The sequence below is a fragment of the Callionymus lyra genome, chromosome 4 (assembly GCF_982586985.1).
Source record: "Callionymus lyra chromosome 4, fCalLyr1.hap1.1, whole genome shotgun sequence".
Classification (NCBI taxonomy): domain Eukaryota; kingdom Metazoa; phylum Chordata; class Actinopteri; order Syngnathiformes; family Callionymidae; genus Callionymus; species Callionymus lyra.
The window spans coordinates 24,060,523-24,082,850 of NC_141821.1; the positions used below are offsets into that span (position 1 = coordinate 24,060,523).

Below are 22,328 nucleotides of genomic sequence, written 5' to 3' on the forward strand. Positions count from 1 at the left end.
TTTTTTTTTATTTTTTTTTATAAAAAATCGTTGATCGAACACACAAACACATTCATTAAAAAAAGCAATTCCAGGCAAGAAACGTAATAATAGTAATAACACATTTTATTTACAGGCTTCAAAACACTCAAGGACAGCGTTCAGGACAGAGATGAAAAACAACAATACAAACAAGCTAAAGGTTGATGGAGGAGGATGAAGTTTGAGCAGCATCGTTTGTTACTTACCCAGCACATGTAGCATAAACTCTTCACCATCATCAAACTCTTTTGTCATTTTCCCCACACATGACAATTGTGTGTTTAACCAGCTCTTCCACATTTGATCCAATAATTCCAAGCCTAACACACTGAAACAATCAGAACAACATCACATCAACTATATTGTCACCAGCTGTTTTTTGTATATATATATATATATATATATATATATATATATATATATATATAAAAAACCTTTGAACCTACTTACCTGGGTAATGGTGGATTACTTTTGTCATTAATATCTTTACTTATGGTCTGATGAAGCTTCATGAAGCAGTGTCAGTATTTTCCACTAGATGGCGGTATCTACGCTATTTTCCTTTGTTTTGAACAACTGTACTACTGAAACATCACATCATTTTTAAGCTGATGGCGCCACCTACTGACCTCTAAACAAAATGACTCTGCTTCATAATGCTTCATCAGACCATCACTAATGATATCTATTCAAAACATGAACATTTTCAAATGAAACTAGGCGTAAAATGTGCTTTTAATGAATAAAAATGCATTTTAATGTTGATTTCACAGAAGAACAGCAGTCGACCTTAAAGGACAATTTCCTGTTTATTCACTTCTAATCACTGATCCTAGAAGATGAAAGCGATCACAGATAAAATGCCTCAAAAGAAAGATAAATATCTATATTTTCATCTAACATTTACCTTCATGCCACAAACGCTCTCGTCGTTGCTTTTCCATTACAAAGTCGAATCACCTAAAAAAAGCCAGAAAACTCCATGCTCACGTCCGCCTTCATTCCAAATCCTCTTTTCTTCTCAAGGACACGTGTCTTCAACGCTTATGCATAAATAACACTCGTATAATACGCTTTTGTCTTCTGGAATGAAATGATCAACGCTGCAAGAAACATTCGAAGGCGTCTAAGACTTGGCGAGAACCTGGTCTCATGCTGCCGGCGTCACGTAGGGCAATAAATAACAGGAGAATGAACCCACAGGAAGCGATCATTCATCTGGTCACCACCGTGTCAGGATTCATGAGTCAGCACATTTTTAGGGTCACTTTACAGAAACTGCCCTCTCGTTGTTCGGGGAGGAAATTGAAATTGTATTTGGATGAAATCCCTTCACCTGCTGCTGAGGAGAGGATGTAGCACGAGTTCAAAATGACGTACAATGTTAAATCAATTTATTTCTGAATAGTCAGTGGTCCCCAGACTACGACACATTTGGCTCCGCCCCCTAAACTATACCAGAGATGCATTTTGTTTGTTTTTTCATACACAGGGTGGGACAAAAATATAGAACCAGCAATTTTAGTGGGTCAAATATTTTTGGGGATTAGATTTTGTTATATTCACCTACATTTATTTCGCTAAGAAGGACTAGTTTGAAAGAAAATTTTGGGGCCTAAAATGACATTTACTGTTTTTTAGAGTTGTGTTAATTATTTCCTGATGTGTTTTCTGTGAAGAACACAGAGAGGGTTTTCTGGTCATGAGTTCTTCACAGAAAACAAATCTGGAAGAAGAAGTTACAAACTGACGCTGGCCCCCACATCAGAGAAGGGGATGGTAATGTAGCCCTCATAGGAAAAAGTGTGGGACCCCTGGTATATATGGTCAAAATCAAAAATAATGTTCTAGCACTGGAAGTGTGCGATTGAAAAGTGTTGAGATTTTTGTAATCACTTCCATTTGTGTGAGACAAAATCTTAGTAGAGGTCGACGCCACAATGGACAAAATCTCATGGAATTATTTGCTATTTAATCAAGTTTACTCGATTTATTTACTTTTGACTCAATGTTTTCTGCTTCTGGAACAAACACAATGCAATGATGGAAAGTCTCACTCACTTCATCACAGGATTCTAACACGTGTACAGCTATGATCAGGAGACCTCCGGGGTGACCCCAGGACACACTAGAGTCAGTGTCTCTCAGCTGGGCCTGGGAACACCTCGGGGTCCCCCCAGAAGAGCTGAATGATTTAGCTGAGGAGAAGAAAGTCTAGGCCTCTCTGCTGAAGCTGCTGCCCCCACGACCCGGATGAAGACGAGACAAGGGTTTTACTACGTTGACTTGGAGTCGAGCAGTTTCTTTGAACGGTTGTGTCTCAGGTCTCTGAGGACGATGAATCAAACGATCACAGACTGGTTTCTGCTACAATTCTGGACGAGCTCCAGGAGTTGTTGAAGTCCACTACTGCCTTGCTCAAAGGAACCAGAACCAACGGACGATGATCCTCCCGGATTGTCATATTGCTGCACATGGAGCCGTGAACGCGTGAGAGGTCGAAGGCGGACGTAAAGAAATGATGTCATCAATCGTCGAGTGGAATTGTACAAACAGGAGGAACAAACCGACACGATCACAGTTTCAACATGAAAAGTTCGTCAACACTTTAAAAATAATTACATTTCCTGCTCGGCGCGAACACGTGCGTCTGTCCTGTACAAGTCCGGTGCGCTAAGACGTCCCCTCGACCCAAGCAACAGATCCTGATGCTCCTGGACAACGTCTATGTTTTCCCGCTGCTCTCCAGAGCGCCCCCTGGACTGGATGAAGAAAAAAACCCATTTATACAGACACCTCGGTTGGTTGGACAGTTCCCAGAGTCCAAATGACCGGAAAAAAAAAGGAGCACGAGTCGATGTGTTCGGTGGAGGTTGTGCTTGCGGTGCGGAGAGCAGACGGAGACTGATCCGGAGCAGCAGAGCGACGGCGTCTCTAGCCCTCGTCCTCGCTCTCCTCGTCCAGCGCCTCCTCCAGCGCTCGCTCCGGTAGCCGGAAACACTCCTCGAAGAAGTTGACCAGGGACTGGCTGAGGTGCTGCTTCGTCACGTCGCTGTGGATGAAGTGACCTTCGTCTGGGTAGATCTGGAGACGAGGTTCATAAGAAAACTGTAACAGCTTGACCTTTATTTTCATGGTACGTTCTTTGATTGATGGCTAGAATATCGATAGAGATCTTTACTGCCAAGGCAAGGTCAGTCGCTAATAAGCTAAGAAATAACTGAGGAGTCTCTCTTTTATTTTGTAAACAGACGCCATGTGTGGCAGCTTCAGTTTTCATGAGTTTACACTGCTGCAATGTCACTGTTCCAACACTGGGGGGTGCCAGAAACATTTATTCAATATTGTTTAGATCCTGAGTATAATAATTTACAATAATCCTCTCTCTGTTAAAAAACATTTTTAGTAAAAATTGTATTAATACTAAATATAACTTATTAAGGTTCTTGGATTTTGTCTTTTTTCAAATCTCACAAAAAGCGCTATATAAATACAAATCACTTACTTACTTATTTACTTACAGTTGAAAGATAATAATGTTAATTTTATATTTGTGATTTACAATAAAATTAAAAGTGAATTTTCTAATTACTTTTGTATATATTTTTTTAGTCTTTAATTATTATAAGACTGTTTATCGTTATAGCGTTTGTAGTTCAGGTCAAAGGTCCTTCAAAAATAGTATCTGGTCCATTTCATCAGTTTTAAAAAAAACGTGAAAAAATGTTATTAAAATTGACCAAAACTGAAGGGTTTAAAACCACATGATTGACATTTTTACCGGGAAGCCCCGAAAATAATTGTCATCAAACATCTATTTAACAAACTTGAAAGAAAAAGGTTGTCAAACTTTTTTTAATTATTCCCTGCTACTATAGTTCTGTATATGTCTTAATATTTTTTACATCCTGTGTTGTTCTCGGTGTTATCTTGATCTTTTATCCTGATCTGAAAAAGCGCTATATAAATACAAATCACTTACTTACATTACAGAGGCAATATTCAAACCCTTGCATGAATCCATGTGCTCTAGAAGATTATTTTAGGGATTCATTCAAGTCTCAGGATTCTGTGCATGTACACATGTCGTCTTCATCTGTGTTGTCTCAATTAAATAAATAATAAAGTAGAACTTGACGAACCTGAAGCGTGTAATTGGCCTTTTCACTGATCAGCTGAGAGATGAACTTGGCCGAATGCTGGAAATGAACTTTTTCTGAAAAAAAAAAACACAAAAAAAAAAGTCACGATAGTCTCTCTCTGACTGTTTCGCTGCGTCCGATCTTACCGTCTGCTGTCGGATGAACGATCAGGAACTTCTTCTCCACGAACTGAGAAGCTCTGTGAGCCAGATTTGCCATCTGAAGAGAAACAACAGCATGAAGACGTACAGTGACTACTTTCTTGAGAGATAAAATCTGGCATCACCGTGTACGCTCGCGTGTCAGGCTTAGGGAGGCCCAGGTATCTCTCGGAGAACGCAGAAGCTGCAGGAGAAAGACGTTAGAATGCGATCATGGTGGGTAGTGATGGTCTGATGAAGCTTCATGAAGCAGTTTCATTAATCTCCACTAGATGGCAGTATCTACACTATTTTCTTTCGTTTTGAACAACTGTTCTACTGAAACAACACACCATTTTTAAGCTGATGGCGCCACCTACTGATGGCATGAAGCTTCCTCAGCACATCACTATTGATATCTACTCAAAGCATGAACATTTTCAAATGAAACTAGGCGTAAAATGTGCTTTAAATAAATAAAAATGCATTTTAATGTTGATTTCACAGAAGAACAGCAGATAACCTTAAAAGGACATTATTTGTGTGTCATTACTTTCAAAGTCCACTAGATGGCGGTCCCTCCACTATTTTCCTTTGTTTTGAATAACTGTTATAATAAAACATCACATCATTTTTAAACTGATGGCGCCACCTACTGACCTTTACACAACATGACACTGCTTCATGAAGCTCATATTATCAGGTAAAAAAAGTGTCGCTGTCTATATCTTAATTAATGATTATTTTAGTATTATTTGAGCTCCATAATTCTACAGAATTAGACTAATTCAAACAGTAAATCAAACATTTTCAACAGAATTGTATCATCTGTTCAATATTAATCAAAATAACATCAGTAAATATGTTTTTGAATCATCATGTCTTACTTGAAACATAATTCTCGTAACTTATTTTATATTCGTCAGTTTTTCCATTAATAACCTAAAAACAGTTCAATACTTTCAAGTTCAAACATTTTAAAAGAGTGTTGCGTTTTTATTCTTATGAAAGATGTGTGACTTCTGTGCTCAAGCCTCTCATAGGAGGAACATGTTCTCTGACGCACCGTACAGCTCGAAGTCTGTGACGGGCGAGAGGACGGCGCCGCATCTCACTGGCGAGTCGTCTCCGCTGAGCAGCAAACTGGTCACGTATCCTCCGTAGACCTGGTGGGAAGACCGACGGTCAAACAGAGATTGTGTTCCTGTAAGAGGACCGGCTCACCTTCCCGAATGCTCCCACTCGTGATCTGTCGACGTACGGCTCTTTGAGGAGGAAGCTGGAATCCAAGAGAGTCATGACTGGTTAGATGGCGACTGACTGTCGGTTTTTATTGATTGACAGGTCCGTACTTGAGGGCTTCCAGCTGGTCCTGCTCCTCGTGCACTCCCAGCTTCCTCTGGATCTGGAAGAGCAGGTTGGTTCCGCGGAAGCCGCTGCCACGCCCGTCACATCGGACCACGATGGCGCCGAAGCTGCTGATCAGTGCTGTGGACCAGTCCAGGCCGAACCGCTCCGACACCATCTGGCCACCGGGGGTCCCATCTCTGCGCGGACAGAGAGAGTAAGGATGGCGGCACCAAAGTGAGCATACAACTCACATTCTAGTGCGTCAATGCTGCTTCATTTTGTCACATGCAAATGTTATTTCTACATTCTGCCTGTATCTATCATATATATATATATACACATATGAGATAGATATCTCTGTGAGAAACATGAAACCTGGATCATAAAGAAACAATAAAAACAAATCTATAATATAACATATAGATGTTTGCTTTAGAAGTCAATAATGTATTTTCTTTTCCTTCAATTTCCAGACCCATTACTTCTAAAGTATTAAATATTTAAACTATATTTGTTAAATAAACTTTTTTTTTGTCAATTGATTTTGTTGTAAACAACCCAGATAGCAAACTTTATTGATTCAATGTTGATTTTTAGTCAGATTTAGTTATTTTTGGTTGACGTTGATCAATCAATGTTGATTCAATGTTGAATTACTGTCACCATTTTAACATTGAAAATCTGTCGTTGAATCAACATTGAATTAACATTAGACATAGATGGTGGGTGTTGGGAAGGAGCATTTGTGGCGGGACGGTTGGACATCTGTGGCTATCGGCGAACATTTTATCCAAGAGGGAGAGAAACTGGTCCTTTTAACATATTATTTATTGTTATATTTATACTGTATATAATATGTATTATTATCCTCAAGTACCACTTGGTCATTGTTGTTCTACTCATAACTTGCATATTACTGTACCATGACGTTGATTATTTGACTTCAATAATATATAAGACCAAAAGCGACGCAATTTTATAAATAAAAACATTCTTAAAAATGTAATAATAAAATTAAATTTTTAGTCACAAGGCCGAATCCTGTGTACTTGGGAGTCAGATGGGGAGTCCAGTACTGCAAAGAGACGATTTTCCACCAGCTATTCATTTTCCAGGTACAGTGATGACACTATCAGATGTGACCTTTACTGCTTTACTTTCAAGTATTTGAAATTTCTACCTACTTGTTATTGCAGTACTTGGAGTGTCAAACCAAGATGGCTCCGTTCCAACCCCTGATTCAAGTACACGTATACAAGTACTATCATTTAAAAGCATTTACAGTTTTTATGTCTTTTTTTAGCCTCCGGAAAGTGGTAAGAAACTGCTCAGCACTTTGGCCAGTATTATAAACGTTAGTGAACCACTTCACTTCCTGTGTGTCGTCCAAGTTAAAACATTTTGTTCTTGCATTTTAGACATTTAAGGCTACCGATGGTAGGACGACAAACTTGGGTATCATTTGGATATGTGTTGTCTAGAGTTGTTGTTGTTATAAAGGTTTATTATATTTTGTTATTTTTGAATAAATGATTTAATTAAATTTAATTCTGTGTTTTTAAGGTTCAGCTCCTGAAACATCAAAGGGAATGTTCTGCAGTAAAGAGCCGGATCATGCAAGGAAAGTATCATTTTCTGTAACAATTATTCAGTTTAAAATAATAAAAATAAACAAGTACATCATTTTAGAATGGGACTCTCTTATCTAACTAATGGAACAGCCCTTTGACATTTTTTGTTTTGTTTTTCAGTGGCTGCTCACCAATTTGACCGGAAACTGACAGTGAAAGTTACATAAGTTGTTCAAGAAATTATTTTATGTTCCATAAATGTGAAAAAAAAATTAAGATGTTACAATGTGTTAATATAGTTATGTAGAATTATTTGCCTAAATACTTAATAATACATTAATAAATGAATGGACTTTTCATTTTCATTTCATATATATATATATATTTTTTATTTACCAGTTTGTTACACGGATATAACTTTCTTAAATATAAAATGTTACCATTGATTTATATGATCATAAAACATGTTTGAGTGAAGATACAACCAAGAACTGATCTCACATCAGCAGCAGCAGCGGGTAGTGAGACGTGTCCATGAAGCCAGCAGGTTTGATGATCTGAATTGATAAAGCTGAGGATGGAAAAAAGAAATGCTGATCCAGATCAGTTCATTCATTGAAGATTTGTTGTGATGATGTACTGTAGTCGTCGATGCTGATCTCCTGGTACTCCACGGTGGGCATCTGAACGTAATCCAGGCTCAGCCTCAGGTTCTCGTTGGTCTCCAGTCTGTAGACTTCTGATATACCTGCAAGTATTTTTAACCATTAAAACAGCAGCTATTGAAAAATATTATGAATAACAATTGTTAATGTAACATTTAATTTCCAATCGATAGTTCGTCCAAACTTCAGAACCCTGTCGTGAGCTCCGAGTGTAGACAGTAGACACTTGGAGCTCAAGTGTTTCCTGTTTGTGTTGCATGTTAGCATTTTAGTTTCTGCTACAAACAAGCTTAAAATATAGACTTTTTTACTTTTATTTTAGGAACATTTTCTCATGTTGGGGTTTTATTACAAGAGGGACATTACAGACAAGCACAATGAAGGTATTTGGATGTTTTAATGTGTCTTTCTAGGAAGAAGTGAGTAGAAATTTGTGACATTTGAATTTTGGATGAATTATCACTTTAAAACAAACAAACAAACAAACAATCGTTTAGCACCTATTTGATTATTTCTTATGTGACATTCATATTTAACATAATTTATAATAATATTAAAAAAAAAAAAAGATACATTGTTTCTTTCTCTCTCTAAGATTGTAGTTTTTAAAGAAATAATTTAACAACAGCTAATTCACTGAAACAAAAACTATTTTTAAAAACCTTTTAAAAGTTTTTTTGGGACAGTGTCCAGCGTGTTGGTAGGCGTGACATTGATGGACTGTCATGAACAAATTTAGCTCATAACACATAATTTGCTCCATATGTTGACATTCCAACCATCCATTTGGTTACAGGAGGCTTTAAACTCCGGCGCTGAACGTATACGTACAAATAGCACTGAACATTCAGTCTTGGTAGAAAAAGGAAGAGAAGAAAAGTCTTTCTTACTCTCTCTATCCTCCATCTCGCTCTCTCTGTCTCTCTGGGTCTTGTAGATGGACACAAATGGGACGTCTGGACCTGAGTAGAGACACAACCTTTGCATAAGAAACCACCCTTAATACATATCACGAGTGATAAACGTTCATGGATTTCATAAATAAATGTCTTCATAATTGACTTGATAAAAAATAGCTACATTTAAATACGTTTTAAACATCTTTGACATTTCAAGTGTAAAATATAAGGAATATCAAACATGATGCATAAAAAGTGTGATTGAGTTTATAATTTTTTTTACCCAATCAAAATTACTTGTTAACCCCTTGTGTTGCCTCTGGATCAAGATGAACAACCTCCACCACTTTATTTGTATTTGTGGATACCAGGCAGGTCGTTCACCTTGATCCAGTAACAAAGCAAGGGATGCCACAAACACATTTATTTTCGGGTCACCTTAACCCACAAGTCAGTGTTAATATTTTTTACATTATGTTGAAATTGAATTCTTTTGAAAGAAATGTAATAAATAAATGAATAAATATAAGAAAAAGTAATTTACAAAGTTATAAGAAATAAATTGAAATAAATATAAAAAACAAATGATTATGTGTTCAATTGTTCACTGTAGTGATGTTTTTGATAGCTTTCATTAAACACAAGTAAACTATATAGTTTTGTCAATGTCTGTTTCTTTGTAGAGCATGACTTCATGGAAACCTGCACCAGCATAGTGACTCCACTTATAAAACAGTTTATATATATATGCGGTTACCTTGGCAGTGCAGCAGGAAGTAGCTCATGTTGTGGCTGAAGGAGCCGCTGATGTAGCCGCAGCTGTCGGACAGCGAACACGACAGGCATCGACGATTGAAGGAGCCGAACGTGTCGGCGCTAGTGGGACAAAAATCTGTGAGTCAACACGAAAAAAACGATCGGGTTTCTGAAGTCTACCGGACGTTACCTGTACAGGTGTCGTCTCTTCGGGCCGTCTTCAGTGCTCAAGAAGTAACTATTAGAACACAAACAACAAGAATATCAACGGACTCAAGGCCTCATCGACTCATCAGCATTTGCAAGAATAGTTGACGTCAACTCTCTATTCATTGAACCGTCATTGTTGCTTCTCTCACATGAGCTGGTTCTCCTCGTTGTAGGCCAGAACATCCGTCACGTCCCAGTCTCCTGACGTGATCGACTGCAGCGTGTCGGCGCTGGTGTTCGGCTGCGGACGTTCACATTGTTAACAAATGTGTGTTGCATGGATCTGGCCACCAGTGCGGCAGTGCTACCTGGGAAATTGACATGGAAATGTGGAAGAACTTTCCTCGTCCACCTTGTGGAATGGCTCGAATGAAGAAAAGCTTCAGGCCGTCTTTGGAGAACAGCGGCTTCTCATTCTGAAGAAGAAAAATAAAATATTTCCTTCGTGGTTCATTGATCTTCAATTGTTTTTAGTAAGAAGTACTTAAATATATATTTTAGCGTTTACATTTTCAGTGTTTAATCCCGTTATGCATACATTATGATGTCATCTTTAATGGACAGAAACAGACAACACAGGAGATAAAAGAAACCAAAGACATGCAGTGTTCTTTCACACACACGTGTGAGACTCACCTGTCTGTGAAGCCATCCCTCGCTTTCATCTTCGTGTTTCTGAAAGATGAAATGAGCTTGAGAGATGCAGCGAGTCCAAAGCAAAGCTCAAACGCAAACACACACACAGAATCACACACACACACACACACTGACCTTTGTGCAGACCCCTGTGGTTGCCTCACACAGGGTCAGAATAGAAATGTTCTGAGCTCGGTTGAGCCAGTTGATGGCCAGTTTGGTGCTGGTGGCCCACTTCACCATGGTGACGTAGAACTCCCTGAGAGAAAACACAACGATCGTCTATGGATTTATGAATTAAAGGAGCTTGTGAAAAGAAGGTAAACACTGAGAAGAAACAATAACAAGTGCCTCAGTCTGTTTAGTGTTTGGTTTCTCTGTTCATGTTTAGCAGTTTAGTGGTTTCGGTTCATCGCACTTTTCTTTAAGACTGCTTTAATTCTTCATTTGAGTCCTGTCTTGAGCGCTGGCCTGACACTCGATCAAATCTCACCCCATCCGGGGGTCATCGGGTCGCCTCATCTCGATGGTGTGAAGTGGACCGTTGAGATTGACGACGTACAGCGTGATGAGCGGGTTCTCCTCCCCGGCCTGGGCAGAAGAAAAGGAAAATGTCAGGGATTGATCATCTCAACATGGGTCTGTGGTCACCTTGGGGTAGTGATACTCCTTCCCTGTGGGGTAGAGAGTTCCCGTGAACATGGGCAGCTCCATCTTCGGCACCAGACTGTCGTTGATGGTGGCGTACGCCAACCTGGCTCCGTCGGGGGACCACCAGTGGGCAATGTGGGAGTTGAAGATCTCCTCTGGAACAGAAGGAAGACGGATACAAACACAGGGTTTAAAGGTGATGAACATTTGAGCAAGTTTTTACTTTCAGAACTTTTCTAACAACACCGACACCCGAGAGGTAAATCGATCTTCAAGCCAAACAGCTGCAGACTCAATGCTGCCCCCCCTTCGTCTGCGAGGACGTGTCAGGGCCATAAATCACAGAAGCCAATCTCTCAGCCCAAACACAACTTGGCCACATTTTCTCAAAACGAGCCAAACAGCAATTTCTCCGCAGATACAAACCAGGTGTTTCTTTGGCTTTCTGAGAGTGTATTATCTGAGTGTGTATTATCTGAGTGTGTGTCATCCTCTAACCCGAACACCAAAAATCCCTGCAGTTCATTTCAACAGCCTCCCCTGAACGCTTAGTGTGTGTGTGTGTGTGTGTGTGTATGTATCTCAACAAGAGTGTGTAAAGGTGTGTAGGGACTGGTGTATTTATTTATGTCAATTCTTATGTTCATTTGTTTATCTTTTATGAAATGTATATTGTCCCTTATGTATACTTAAAATTAATGATCTTTAAAATATTCACGCTGGTTGAGTTTTTCTTTCAGTTAATAGTCATTGAACTTGTGCTTGATGGAAAATCCCTCTACGTCTGTGTTGCACTTCATCAGGTGTTGAACATGAATTGAAGATTTGAAGATCTGCTCTGATTGAAGTTAAAGCAGAAATGGCTTCGATAGTGCCAAAGAAAATCCTCAAATTAAAATAAGAACTTAAACGTGAAGTAGAAGTTGAAAAGGACAATGTAGCAACTGCATCTGGAACCTGATATCAACTCAAATAAAAGCACCTGGAGCTCCTGAAGGACTCAAGGTGGAAGGTCAATATTCAAAGGTGTCTGGGAAAGAAACAAAGAACACTGGACTGGACTTAATGTTAAAACATGTTCTTTAAAAACAACACCTCTACTCACTCAGTCTGTGTAACGGCAAATACAAAGATAAACAGTTTCAACCAATTAACCAATCATTCGATCCTGGTCATGTGACAGCTCACGTTCCTGCTCTTAATCCAAATCGCTACCAATGACAGCATGTGACACCAACGGCTCTTTAAACGCTGACATTGTTTTACTGGACTGCTGTCATGACAAGATTGACATGTTAGCCATTATCAAAAACACTTCTATTCCATAGAATATTTGACGAACAGTGGCATGTGAATTTCAAATAAAAAACAATCCTTTCTTAGGGTTGTTGCGGACATGAAATCAAAGAATAAACAGTGTATTTGGAGTCTTGGTGGCAACCAGCCGATCAATCGAACAGGCTTACCAAACGGAGGCGTTTCCAGATAACAGACAAACGGGTCATGATGCCAGATAAGTAGTCCAACCAGAAAAAAGTGTCTAAACAGGTGACTTTGACTCGCTCTAGTAGAAGAACTCACATTTCCCGATCCTTAAAACTCTTCACTGGCTGCCAGTTTATTTTAGGATCAATTTAAAAATTCTGGTTCTTACTTTCAGAGCTATTCATGGTCAGGCTTCTCCTTAGCTCAGTGATCTGAACCACTCTTACACCCCAGCTCGGGCTCTGAGGTCTGTGGATCAGAATCTACTGATGGTTCCTGAACACGGTTCAGGACCAGAGGAGAGAAATCCTTCCAGGCTGTTGCTCCTAAGCTTTGGAACGATCTTCCTCTCCCTCTGTGTTTGATGGATCTACTGACTCCTTCAAGAAACATCTCAGGACATTTTTATTCGTGCAGGATTTCCCCTGATTTTCTGTGACTCCTGTGTATGTCTTATGTTTCTTGATCTTTTATATAATATATTTTAACCGGTAATGTTTTTGATTGTTAAAGCGCTTTGTGACCCTGGTCTAGAAAGGCGCTTTAAAAATAAACTTTACTTACTTACTTGAATCCTCTGACAGGGACAAAATCCCTAGAGACTAAACATTGAACAGGACTGTACTTAGGCAGGGGGCAGAGCAGAACAACCAAGCAAATCAAGTGAAGAAGAATTTAAATCCAACCTTTACCTAACTTACCTGACCCCCTACTTCACAATTTACTTCGAAAACAAGCTCTGCCGGTCCCCTGATCAACACCTGCCCTGCTACAAATCGATTCTGAGCCCCCTGCTGATGGTTAAAGTAAATTGTAAAATCCTTCAAATAACTGTGTAGGTGAGACTCCTTCAGACTTGAAGACTAGTGTCTGTCAAGAGTCCCACAGGTAATAAAAACACCAGGCCACTAAAGGCGCATATTCAGACACTGATGGCTGCATTTGAAAATCAGAGTCAGCATATATAGAATTCCAAGCTCAACTTAAGGAGAAAGAGGAAGAGCTCTCTGAGGCAAAGGGAAAAGAAATGCAGCTTTTGCAGTCTGAACAAGTTCAATTACAGAAACCCCAAAAAAGGAGGCGTGATATGAATATCAGTCCCTACTTAAGAACCAGAGATGTTATAATAGCTATGAACAGTTAATCTCCATAAACTCACCATGAAAACATCAGGACCAGAGGAACTCTCAGGCAATAGTTTGAACAAAATGACTTTTTCTTGTTTCTGATTTCCCAGAGAGAATAAGAAGGTCTAATGTGAACATTCAACATTGAAGTTTATGAAAAAATAATGTTGCTTTTGTAACTATTATTAGAAACGTCTTAAGAACAACACCCTTGTGGAACATAGCCTGACATTCCTGCAGCGATCCACAGTTATTTTCGGCCATTCCTCATTTTATTGACAATCTTGGGCTTGTGTGCTGCAACTGCTTCTTCAAGACCCACCTGAGATTTACCATAGATTTAAGTCTAATGATGCTGGAGGAGTTTTTTAAATACCAACTCCCTCTGTGTGTTTTTGTTTGTACCTCAGTGCTCCCCCTCTTTGCACAGCTCCTCCATGTTGTTGCTCCTTCAGTACAGTCTCAAGGAATCCAGATTCCTCTCCGTGGTCCTGACTGTCCTGACGCTCCAGAGAACAGTATTCTAAAACCTTTACCCGAGTACCTTACTCTGACGAGTCCTGCTGCAGTCTTCAGCTGTTACCTGGGGAGTATTTTCTATCTTTCTCCTCAGGTCCAGGACATCAGCTGCAGACAGAATCATCTTCCTACGCTGCTCACGCTGCATTTCCAATGTGGGTAAATGTCTTTGTTATCTTTTTACATCCATATCCTTGCTTATGAAGAGAAACTCTTATTCTTGAATTTAAATAGATTCGATTTTGGATGTGAAAACGAACTTAAAGCCTTAAATTTGAATACAAAAAGGCTGTGGCTCCAACTAATAGACTTCCTATGAGGCAAAGTTTTTATAGAAGTGTAAGCCTTTTTATTTATTTACTTTTCTTCCCCTGCAATAAAATACTTAGCCAGTAAAGAACAGGTTCCGACATGTGTGAGCTCTATTTAAATCACATCAAATTGAAATAAATTAGATAAATAAGTAATAAATAATAATAAATAAACAAAAGAAGGCGTTTGAAGCTATTACCAAAGATAACCAGCAGAGGGAAGCGGAGCTTTGTGAAACAATAAGGCACAGCGTTGTCAATTATTTATTTATATTTATTATTATTATCCATATCATGTGTATTGCCAGTAGTCTTAGTGGAAAAGTGAGCCATTCATTTTTGTCATCAATATGATTATTATTTTTATGTGCTGTTGTTATTATTACGTTTTTAATACTGATAAAAAATAACACATATTATTTAATTTATTATTCACTCATAATTGAAATTAATTTGTATTTCTGTAATAACAGTGATTATGTTTGTTATCTTAGCAATAATTGATGATCTCGATTTTAGTCTGAATAAAAATGATGGTGGTATTAAATGTAACTAGGGTTTTTAATACCTTTTTTTAGTTGTAGATCATAAAATGTCAATGTTTTTAATAATAAAAACGATAATAATGTTATAATATAATTGCGAGGTTAATAAGTATGATGTACCTATGCTTTATATAGTTTGCTATGACATTATCATGCCATCCATGCCTCTTAGAGAGGGATTAGATTGAATTCCTGTTTAAATTGATTTGTTCATTCTCTCCTCTTATTGCTGGTGAAATAATTCTTAATATCCTTGTGACTCATTAATTATCACCCTTCCAACTTGTAAACCCAACTGAGAATAAAGAGATAAAAAACAAGCTTTTAACTCCCACAATACTCTATTATCGGTGTAATAAAAAAAACCCAAAACACTCAAGGTTTCCTCTCCTCTTGCACAGCCATGACTATTCAGGGATTTGAATCAGCGACGGCGCCGTGACCCCCCAGACATTCAAGGCCAGCAGATTATTTTACCCATCGGTGTTAGATTAAGCTCTCATCCCTCCCCAGCATCTGTGCGACCCTGTGGTAACCCTCTGCGGAGCTTTAATATGCACAATCTTCAGCTGGACAGTGGCCGTGATGAAAACGTTACACAACCTGGCAAGGCGGACGACTCTGTGCCGCGGCGCTGCTGCCAAAGGCTGCTCCCGGGTTTGTGTCTGCCCGACAGCAGACGGGAGAGTTCACTGAATGTTTTTGGGGGAAAATGTAACACCATTTAACTGAACCTCCTTGGAATATCAATGAGTTCACGTCCATTCAACTTCTGGTATTTCGATTAGAGCCAACTTTTCTTGAGAGCTACCCAAGCTGTTCCCACGCCAGAGTGCAATGTTATCTCTTCCTCAATCTGCTACCGGTCCTCCTTTCATCTCAAACCATCTGCCGTGGGGTTATGGAGGTGTGTCGGAGGTTCCGAACTTCTAGAAAAACCTTCACCGGGGGGAGTTCTGAGGGGACGCCTGGTAGGGATCACAAATCAACCCCAATTAAGACTCAATAATAGATTTGAAGATTCAAGAAATCTGTCCCAGCGTGACATTCAATTTGTGTTTTACAAAATAGCACAAGCGGTGTCGTCATGTAACTTTGAGAGAAAATCAAGAAGTCCTCATGCAAGCTAATGGATTATATTCAGAGTAATCTGTTTCTTTTTAGAGTTAAAGACAAACGTATGTTCATTTTATTGAAGCCAATGGAGCTCAATGGAAGAATGTCCTCCAAAAATAAAAACATCCAAATACCTCCAAACTACTCATCTATAACGTCCATTTTCTATGATAATAATTTCCCCGGATAAACGTCTATATTTTGAGCTTGTTTATGGCAGACGTTTAAAGAACAACAAGCAACACAGACAGGAAGTACCCTGGGTAACATCGCGAGTGCTTCCAATGGATGTTACAGACGAGCACCATGGCGGTATTTGCATGTTTTTAAGCGTCTTTTTAAGGAAGATGAAGACAACTGAGCTAAAGTCGCTACATTAAAATGAACATTATTTTTTGCCTGTAACTCTGTTAGTCTAAAAATAATCTCAACCCTTAATTCCTGTCCCTAAATTCCACATATCTGTAGTCTGCCTCATCTCTGTGAGCTTGGAGTGTGTCCAGATCGATTCAAATTCCATTTTGTGTTGTGTTGAGTGTCTTTTGTACTTCTGAACAAGTGGGAAAAAAAGCGCTCCATAAATAAAGCAGTGTGATTGATTAGGAGCCTGAGGTATATCACAGCAACACACTTTTCGTGGAAATGGAAAACAACGTAAAAAATCCAGCATGTTTTCCTGACCGCCGGGCGTATTCCAGATGAAACGATTCAGGGCGATAAACCATCAGGTAACCTCAGGGAGATGGAAGTGCTGACGGTATCACAGCGTCACGTCACACTATCTACGTCTCTTGATTCTGCAGCGCCGCTATCTCGACTTCGTCCCACAATTCCTGTGTTTTATCACTTGGCGGGAGATTCATCTTAAAGTATAGTGACACAGATGAATTCAACGGAATGAAGATGACATTCTTCCTTCTTCAAACCCCCCCAAAAATATGCCATTATTAACTCTTTCCTTCCATCCTCGCCACCGTTCAGCTTTGATCAGCGGCGTCAGCTTGACATGTGTATCAGCGTGTTAGCTCACAATCAATTAATGCTAATGGAGCAGCCAAGAATGTTGATTCCGTGTACAGCCGGGGGACGGCCGTCTGTTAATGTCTCTGAAGAGCACCGACGTGAACGAGCACAGATGTTGCTGTCTGGTATAACTCCGACTCACTTGTACGTATTATCTGACAAAGATCTGTTGTCTGAGTGAGCTCAACATCCTCAACATCTCATCCTGAGTAAAGTTTTAAGTTGAAAGTTTTGTTCTTGTTTATCTCAATGTAGTTTTGCAATGTTAAATATTATATGGCACTCCTGGGCCACCGTAGGTCCCACATGAATCCATTAGTGATGTTTTGTTGAAGCTTCATGAAGCAGTGTCATTATTTTCAGAGTCCACTAGATGGCGGTCTCTGCACTATTTTCATTTGTTTTGAACAACGGTTTTGATGAAACATCACATTATTTTTACTGTATTTTCCGCACTATAAGGCGCACTTAAAAGCCTTTAATTTTCTTAAAAAACGACAGTGCGCCTTATAATCTGGAGCGCCTTATATATGAACATTACCTGGTGGGTGACTCGTTTACAAACACTTTAATGACTCTGCGCCAATTTAGCCGACACGCCATGGGCTGGATTACGTCATTGCGTCATCACGGGGTGGGATTAACGACGCACGTCACATCAAGGCGGACGTCTATGAAGTAATATTACTGCCACCGGTTTGAGCGAGTGTGTCTTGGTCCCTTTTTTTGCGCTCAACTTCTCAGCTGCGCGCTCAACATTTGTCTGCTCACTGCAAAGTTTGACTGTTTTGTTGACATTCCCTTTAGCACAGCTTTATCTAGTGGATGCATAACGCAACCCCAGTGAAACGTTTGTCTGTATCTTTTATTGTATGCAATTTATAATCCGGTGCGCTCAATTTATGAAAACAGTTCTAAAAAAGGCCATTCATTGAAGGTGCGCCTTATAATCCGGTGCGCCCCATTTATGAAAACAGTTCTAAAAAAGGCCATTCATTGAAGGTGCGCCTTATAATCCGGTGCGCCCCATTTATGAAAACAGTTCTAAAAAAGGCCATTCATTGAAGGTGCGCCTTATAATCCGGTGCGCCCCATTTATGAAAACAGTTCTGAAAAAGGCCATTCATTGAAGGTGCGCCTTATAATCCGGTGCGACTAATAGTGCGGAAAATACGGTAAACTGACGTCTGACCTTTAAACAACTTGACACTGCTTCATGAAGCTTCATCAGCCCATCACTAGAATCCAGGCCACATCCATGAACTTGTCGCAGAGATTACTTGAACGGAGCATCTTACCTTCGTAAAGCCAATCACTGAGCCCGTTGAAGATGACGCCTTCTTTGCCAGTGGACACCAGGCGGATGGAGCGGCTCACCACATTTGAGCGGTAGTAGATGTTGTTTTCAAAGATGTAAATCTGGTGAAAAAGAAAACAGGTGATTAAGAAACATAATAAAGTCTTGGCGAGTCTTCCTCGAAACACGATTAGAGCCACAAGTCTCATATTTAATTCCTCACTGTCTTCACAGAGCAATGAGTGTTTCCAGTCTCAGATAAAAGCTTTACCACAGTTACTCCGTCGATTGGAGGCCTTGAAGGGTTTCCCACATTCAAGAAGGTCAACTGTTCATTCTCTGGGAAAATAGATCATCAGGGCCTGTGGTGAGTGTGACACTTTCTTGGAGCTGGATCTTTCAAAAAAAAGCCGACACTTTTAAGTCACACTGAAATCAATCTCCGGCAGAAGAGTGGGCTGAGTGTCTGGAGGATTATAAAGAGTCGTGGCCTCCAGCAGGTATCACCGTACGTGAGTGACTTCTCTAAAAAGAGAAGATATTCCCTCTGAACACTGGGATGATGGAACCAAGAATGAAGGAGTAAATCTAATACTGCCGCCGTGGCTGACTTAAGGTCATTTCTGCAAGCGATGTTAACATGCTACGCTAACTCTTAAATATCCTTCGTTATCAACAGAGCAGAATCTGTAAGTAAGTAAGTTAGTAAGTAAGTAAGTTAGTAAGTAAACAAGTAAGTAATGGTTATGGTGAGAATAATATTCATAGGTCAAGCTGAGAAACAAACCGACATGATGATACGACTTTTCTTCTTCAGTCTTCATTTTATTTGAGTTTTTTTTAACTGTTTTATGCTTTAAAACTAAAATATTGTCCACTTTTATTATAAAATGGTAAAATATGAATATAGATAGATTATAAAATAGTTAACCTATAACAATCGATACTTAGACTCATGATATATATATATATATATATATATATATATATATATATATATATATATATATATATATATATTATGAGTAACATTGAGGGGAAAAAAAAGGGAAAGAGCAGTGTGTGAAAATGTGCGATGAGCACTCAATTTGGTGCACTTAAATGGCCAGAAAATTGAGTGTGGATCGATGGACACTTTCTACCCTTAACGCCGGCCATCTTAGTGATGTAGATGCCGGAAGAAAACTGAAGCTGACGACGCGTCTTCAGGGAAGATACCGACGTAAATGTCTCGAGAATACGCTAATTTTTACCCAAAAAAAACAACACAACAACAGTAATAACACAATGAAACACAACTTATTAACTTTCTTCGATTGGTATAAAAGTGTCGGTCATAGGGCTACAACCGCTGGTTGCAATCAGCATTAAAAAGTAGAAGAAGAAGAAGCTTCAAATCAAAAAAGCTGCAAGTCATTTCTGGTAAGTGTGTGGCGGCAGTGTTTGATTTGAGACAGTAATACCCTGTGGAAAAGCAAGTGCACTGTATTACAGTGTACTGTAAATAAGTGCAATTAGAGAAGTACTCAATTTGAGACACAGCATAGGATTTTGCTGTGTTTTTTTGGTGGAAAACCTGGTCAAAAGAATGAGGAAGACTGACTTTGAACTTCACATTAAAGAAAGGAATCTTTCACAGAATGAAAGAACATATTTCCACATCAAAGGAGTATTGCTGGCTACAAGTATGTGAACCTCAACTTCATGAAAGATCTCTCTGCAGTAAAACTGCATTGTTGCTGGAGGGTAAACAGATGTCAGTCAATTAAATTTTCGGGGCAGTTCATTTGAGAGACAACAGGTAATATTTGTGGGATGGAAACCATCGCGTGTGTGATCAATTGAATCATTGGATGCAGTAGGTCCAGCCTGTGGGAGCCGGTCCTTAAAAACAACTGTCACTTGCTTCCCTCCGTAACATTTGTGCAGAACAACTTTCTGCTGAGGTTACTTTCATAACCATGCATGTGTTCATACATTCGCCGGTGACATTTCACCGAAGCGCTTCTCATTAGCGACTCGACTGGAGCAGCTAAATCAATCCAGGCTGTTAATTAAAAGTGACTTTAAGTGTTGGTCGACGTGATAATCAACGATGCAAGTCATTAGTCAGACGTCCAGACATGATTGAAATCTTCCACGCGGGTGGAAGTGTGGCCTTAGAAACAGTCCGTCCATGTTCTTCAAACTTTCTGTAGAAACTTGCTTAACCCTTGTGGTATCTCTGGGTGAACGATGGTGGATTATTATTAGGGAGACATAAGTGTATAGTTGAATGTATTTGTGTATAGTAAAATTGAGTTGTGTATAGTAGAATGTATTTGTGTATAGTAGAATGTATTTGTTTATAGTAGAATGTATTTTTGTATAGTTGAATGTAGTTGTGTATAGTAGAATGTATTTTTGTATAGTTGAATGTAGTTGTGTATAGTAGAATGTATTTTTGTATAGTTGAATGTAGTTGTGTATAGTAGAATGTATTTGTGTATAGTTAAATGTATTTGTGTATAGTAGAATGTAGTTGTGTTTAGTAGAATGTAGTTGTGTATAGTAGAATGTAGTTGTGTAAAATATAATTTATTTGGGTATAGTTGAATGTAGTTGTGTATAGTAGAATGTAGTTGTGTATAGTAGAATGTAGTTGTGTAAAATATAATTTATTTGGGTATAGTTGAATGCATTTGTGTATAGTAGAATGTAGTTGTGTATAGTAGAATGTATTTGTGTATAGTATAATGTAGTTGTGTATAGTAGAATGTAGTTTTGTATAGTAGAATTTAGTTGTGTATAGTAGAATGTAGTTGTGTATAGTAGAATGTAGTTGTTTATACTAGAATGTAGTTGTGTATAGTAGAATGTAGTTGTGTATAGTAGAATGTAGTTGTGTATAGTATAATGTAGTTGTGTATAGTATAATGTAGTTGTGTATAGTTGAATGTAGTTGTGTATAGTTGAATGTAGTTGTGTATAGTATAATGTAGTTGTGTATAGAAGAATGTAGTTGTGTATAGTATAATGTAGTTGTGTACAGTTGAATGTAGTTGTGTATAGTTGAATGTAGTTGTGTACAGTTGAATGTAGTTGTGTACTGTACCAAAGAGCAGAGGGACTTGTGATCTTTCTAAGTGAACTTTGTGTGTTTGCAGTCCAAATACACACAGAGGTTGATTCAGGAACTTGTGAAATTGTCCGTAGGTACTAGTGTAAGTGTGAATGGTTGTCTGTCTCCAGGTGCCTTGTCCAGGGTGTCCCCGCCTCTCACCCAAAGAAGCTGTGATACTCTGATACTCTCCAGCCCCCGTAACCTCCATAAGTGCTACTTCTCAACAGTGTTTCTTCTCACTCGTCAGTGTGAAAGCGTGTCTATCTGGAAAGATGAAACAGTCTCTCCCTCTCACTGCCACCTTGGACAACGGAGGACGTTTGGACCTGCAGGGACACCAGCTGCTGCTCACATCCTCTTATCTGCTGGAAGTGAAAAGCGTTTCACGACTAATGTCAGAAAACTTGTGTCATTGCAGCGAAACGTGAATGAATCCTGTGATGAGATATTTCCCAGCAGCTGCAGGATCGTATCACTCACGGTGTGTTTGCCCTGAACAAGACGAGGCTGGAGCTCATGAGGAAGAGGATTCATCTTCCAGATGTTTGTACTCACTTTGTACACAAGTTTACTCATCGTTGATATAGAAACACACGTGTGGCACAGGTTCATGCTTTCTAACCTTCCACCGGCTCACAGCAATGTTTGAAACTTGGACCGTTTGTTAGGGAGGTTAAATGTTTACTATTGTCTCTAACTGTTTGTGTTACAGTGTGTTTACTATACACAACTATATTCAACTATGCACAACTATATTCAAC

At 39.1% G+C, this 22,328-nt stretch overlaps 1 protein-coding gene across 2 annotated transcripts in view; it reads right to left on the bottom strand.

The window, feature by feature from the left end:
* Window positions 1-188: 188 nt before the first annotated feature.
* The window catches only part of dpp6a (dipeptidyl-peptidase 6a), a 145,900-nt gene continuing 123,760 nt past the window's right edge, over window positions 189-22,328 (bottom strand). Inside the window, exons 8-26 of one of the 2 annotated variants that reach the window (XM_087789270.1) lie at window positions 18,466-18,586; window positions 11,042-11,196; window positions 10,884-10,981; window positions 10,526-10,649; window positions 10,391-10,429; window positions 10,063-10,170; window positions 9,904-9,995; window positions 9,735-9,782; window positions 9,546-9,664; window positions 8,780-8,851; window positions 7,865-7,972; window positions 7,726-7,795; window positions 5,656-5,850; window positions 5,528-5,582; window positions 5,370-5,469; window positions 4,450-4,508; window positions 4,310-4,382; window positions 4,164-4,237; window positions 189-3,105 (exon numbers count right to left, since the gene is read on the bottom strand). In XM_087789270.1, coding sequence (XP_087645396.1) covers window positions 2,956-3,105; window positions 4,164-4,237; window positions 4,310-4,382; window positions 4,450-4,508; window positions 5,370-5,469; window positions 5,528-5,582; window positions 5,656-5,850; window positions 7,726-7,795; window positions 7,865-7,972; window positions 8,780-8,851; window positions 9,546-9,664; window positions 9,735-9,782; window positions 9,904-9,995; window positions 10,063-10,170; window positions 10,391-10,429; window positions 10,526-10,649; window positions 10,884-10,981; window positions 11,042-11,196; window positions 18,466-18,586 — 1,860 coding nt within the window. In that variant the 3' untranslated portion in view covers window positions 189-2,955. The remainder of the gene's footprint in view (window positions 3,106-4,163; window positions 4,238-4,309; window positions 4,383-4,449; window positions 4,509-5,369; window positions 5,470-5,527; window positions 5,583-5,655; window positions 5,851-7,725; window positions 7,796-7,864; window positions 7,973-8,779; window positions 8,852-9,545; window positions 9,665-9,734; window positions 9,783-9,903; window positions 9,996-10,062; window positions 10,171-10,390; window positions 10,430-10,525; window positions 10,650-10,883; window positions 10,982-11,041; window positions 11,197-18,465; window positions 18,587-22,328) is intronic. The other variant, XM_087789271.1, reaches the window with a different exon arrangement.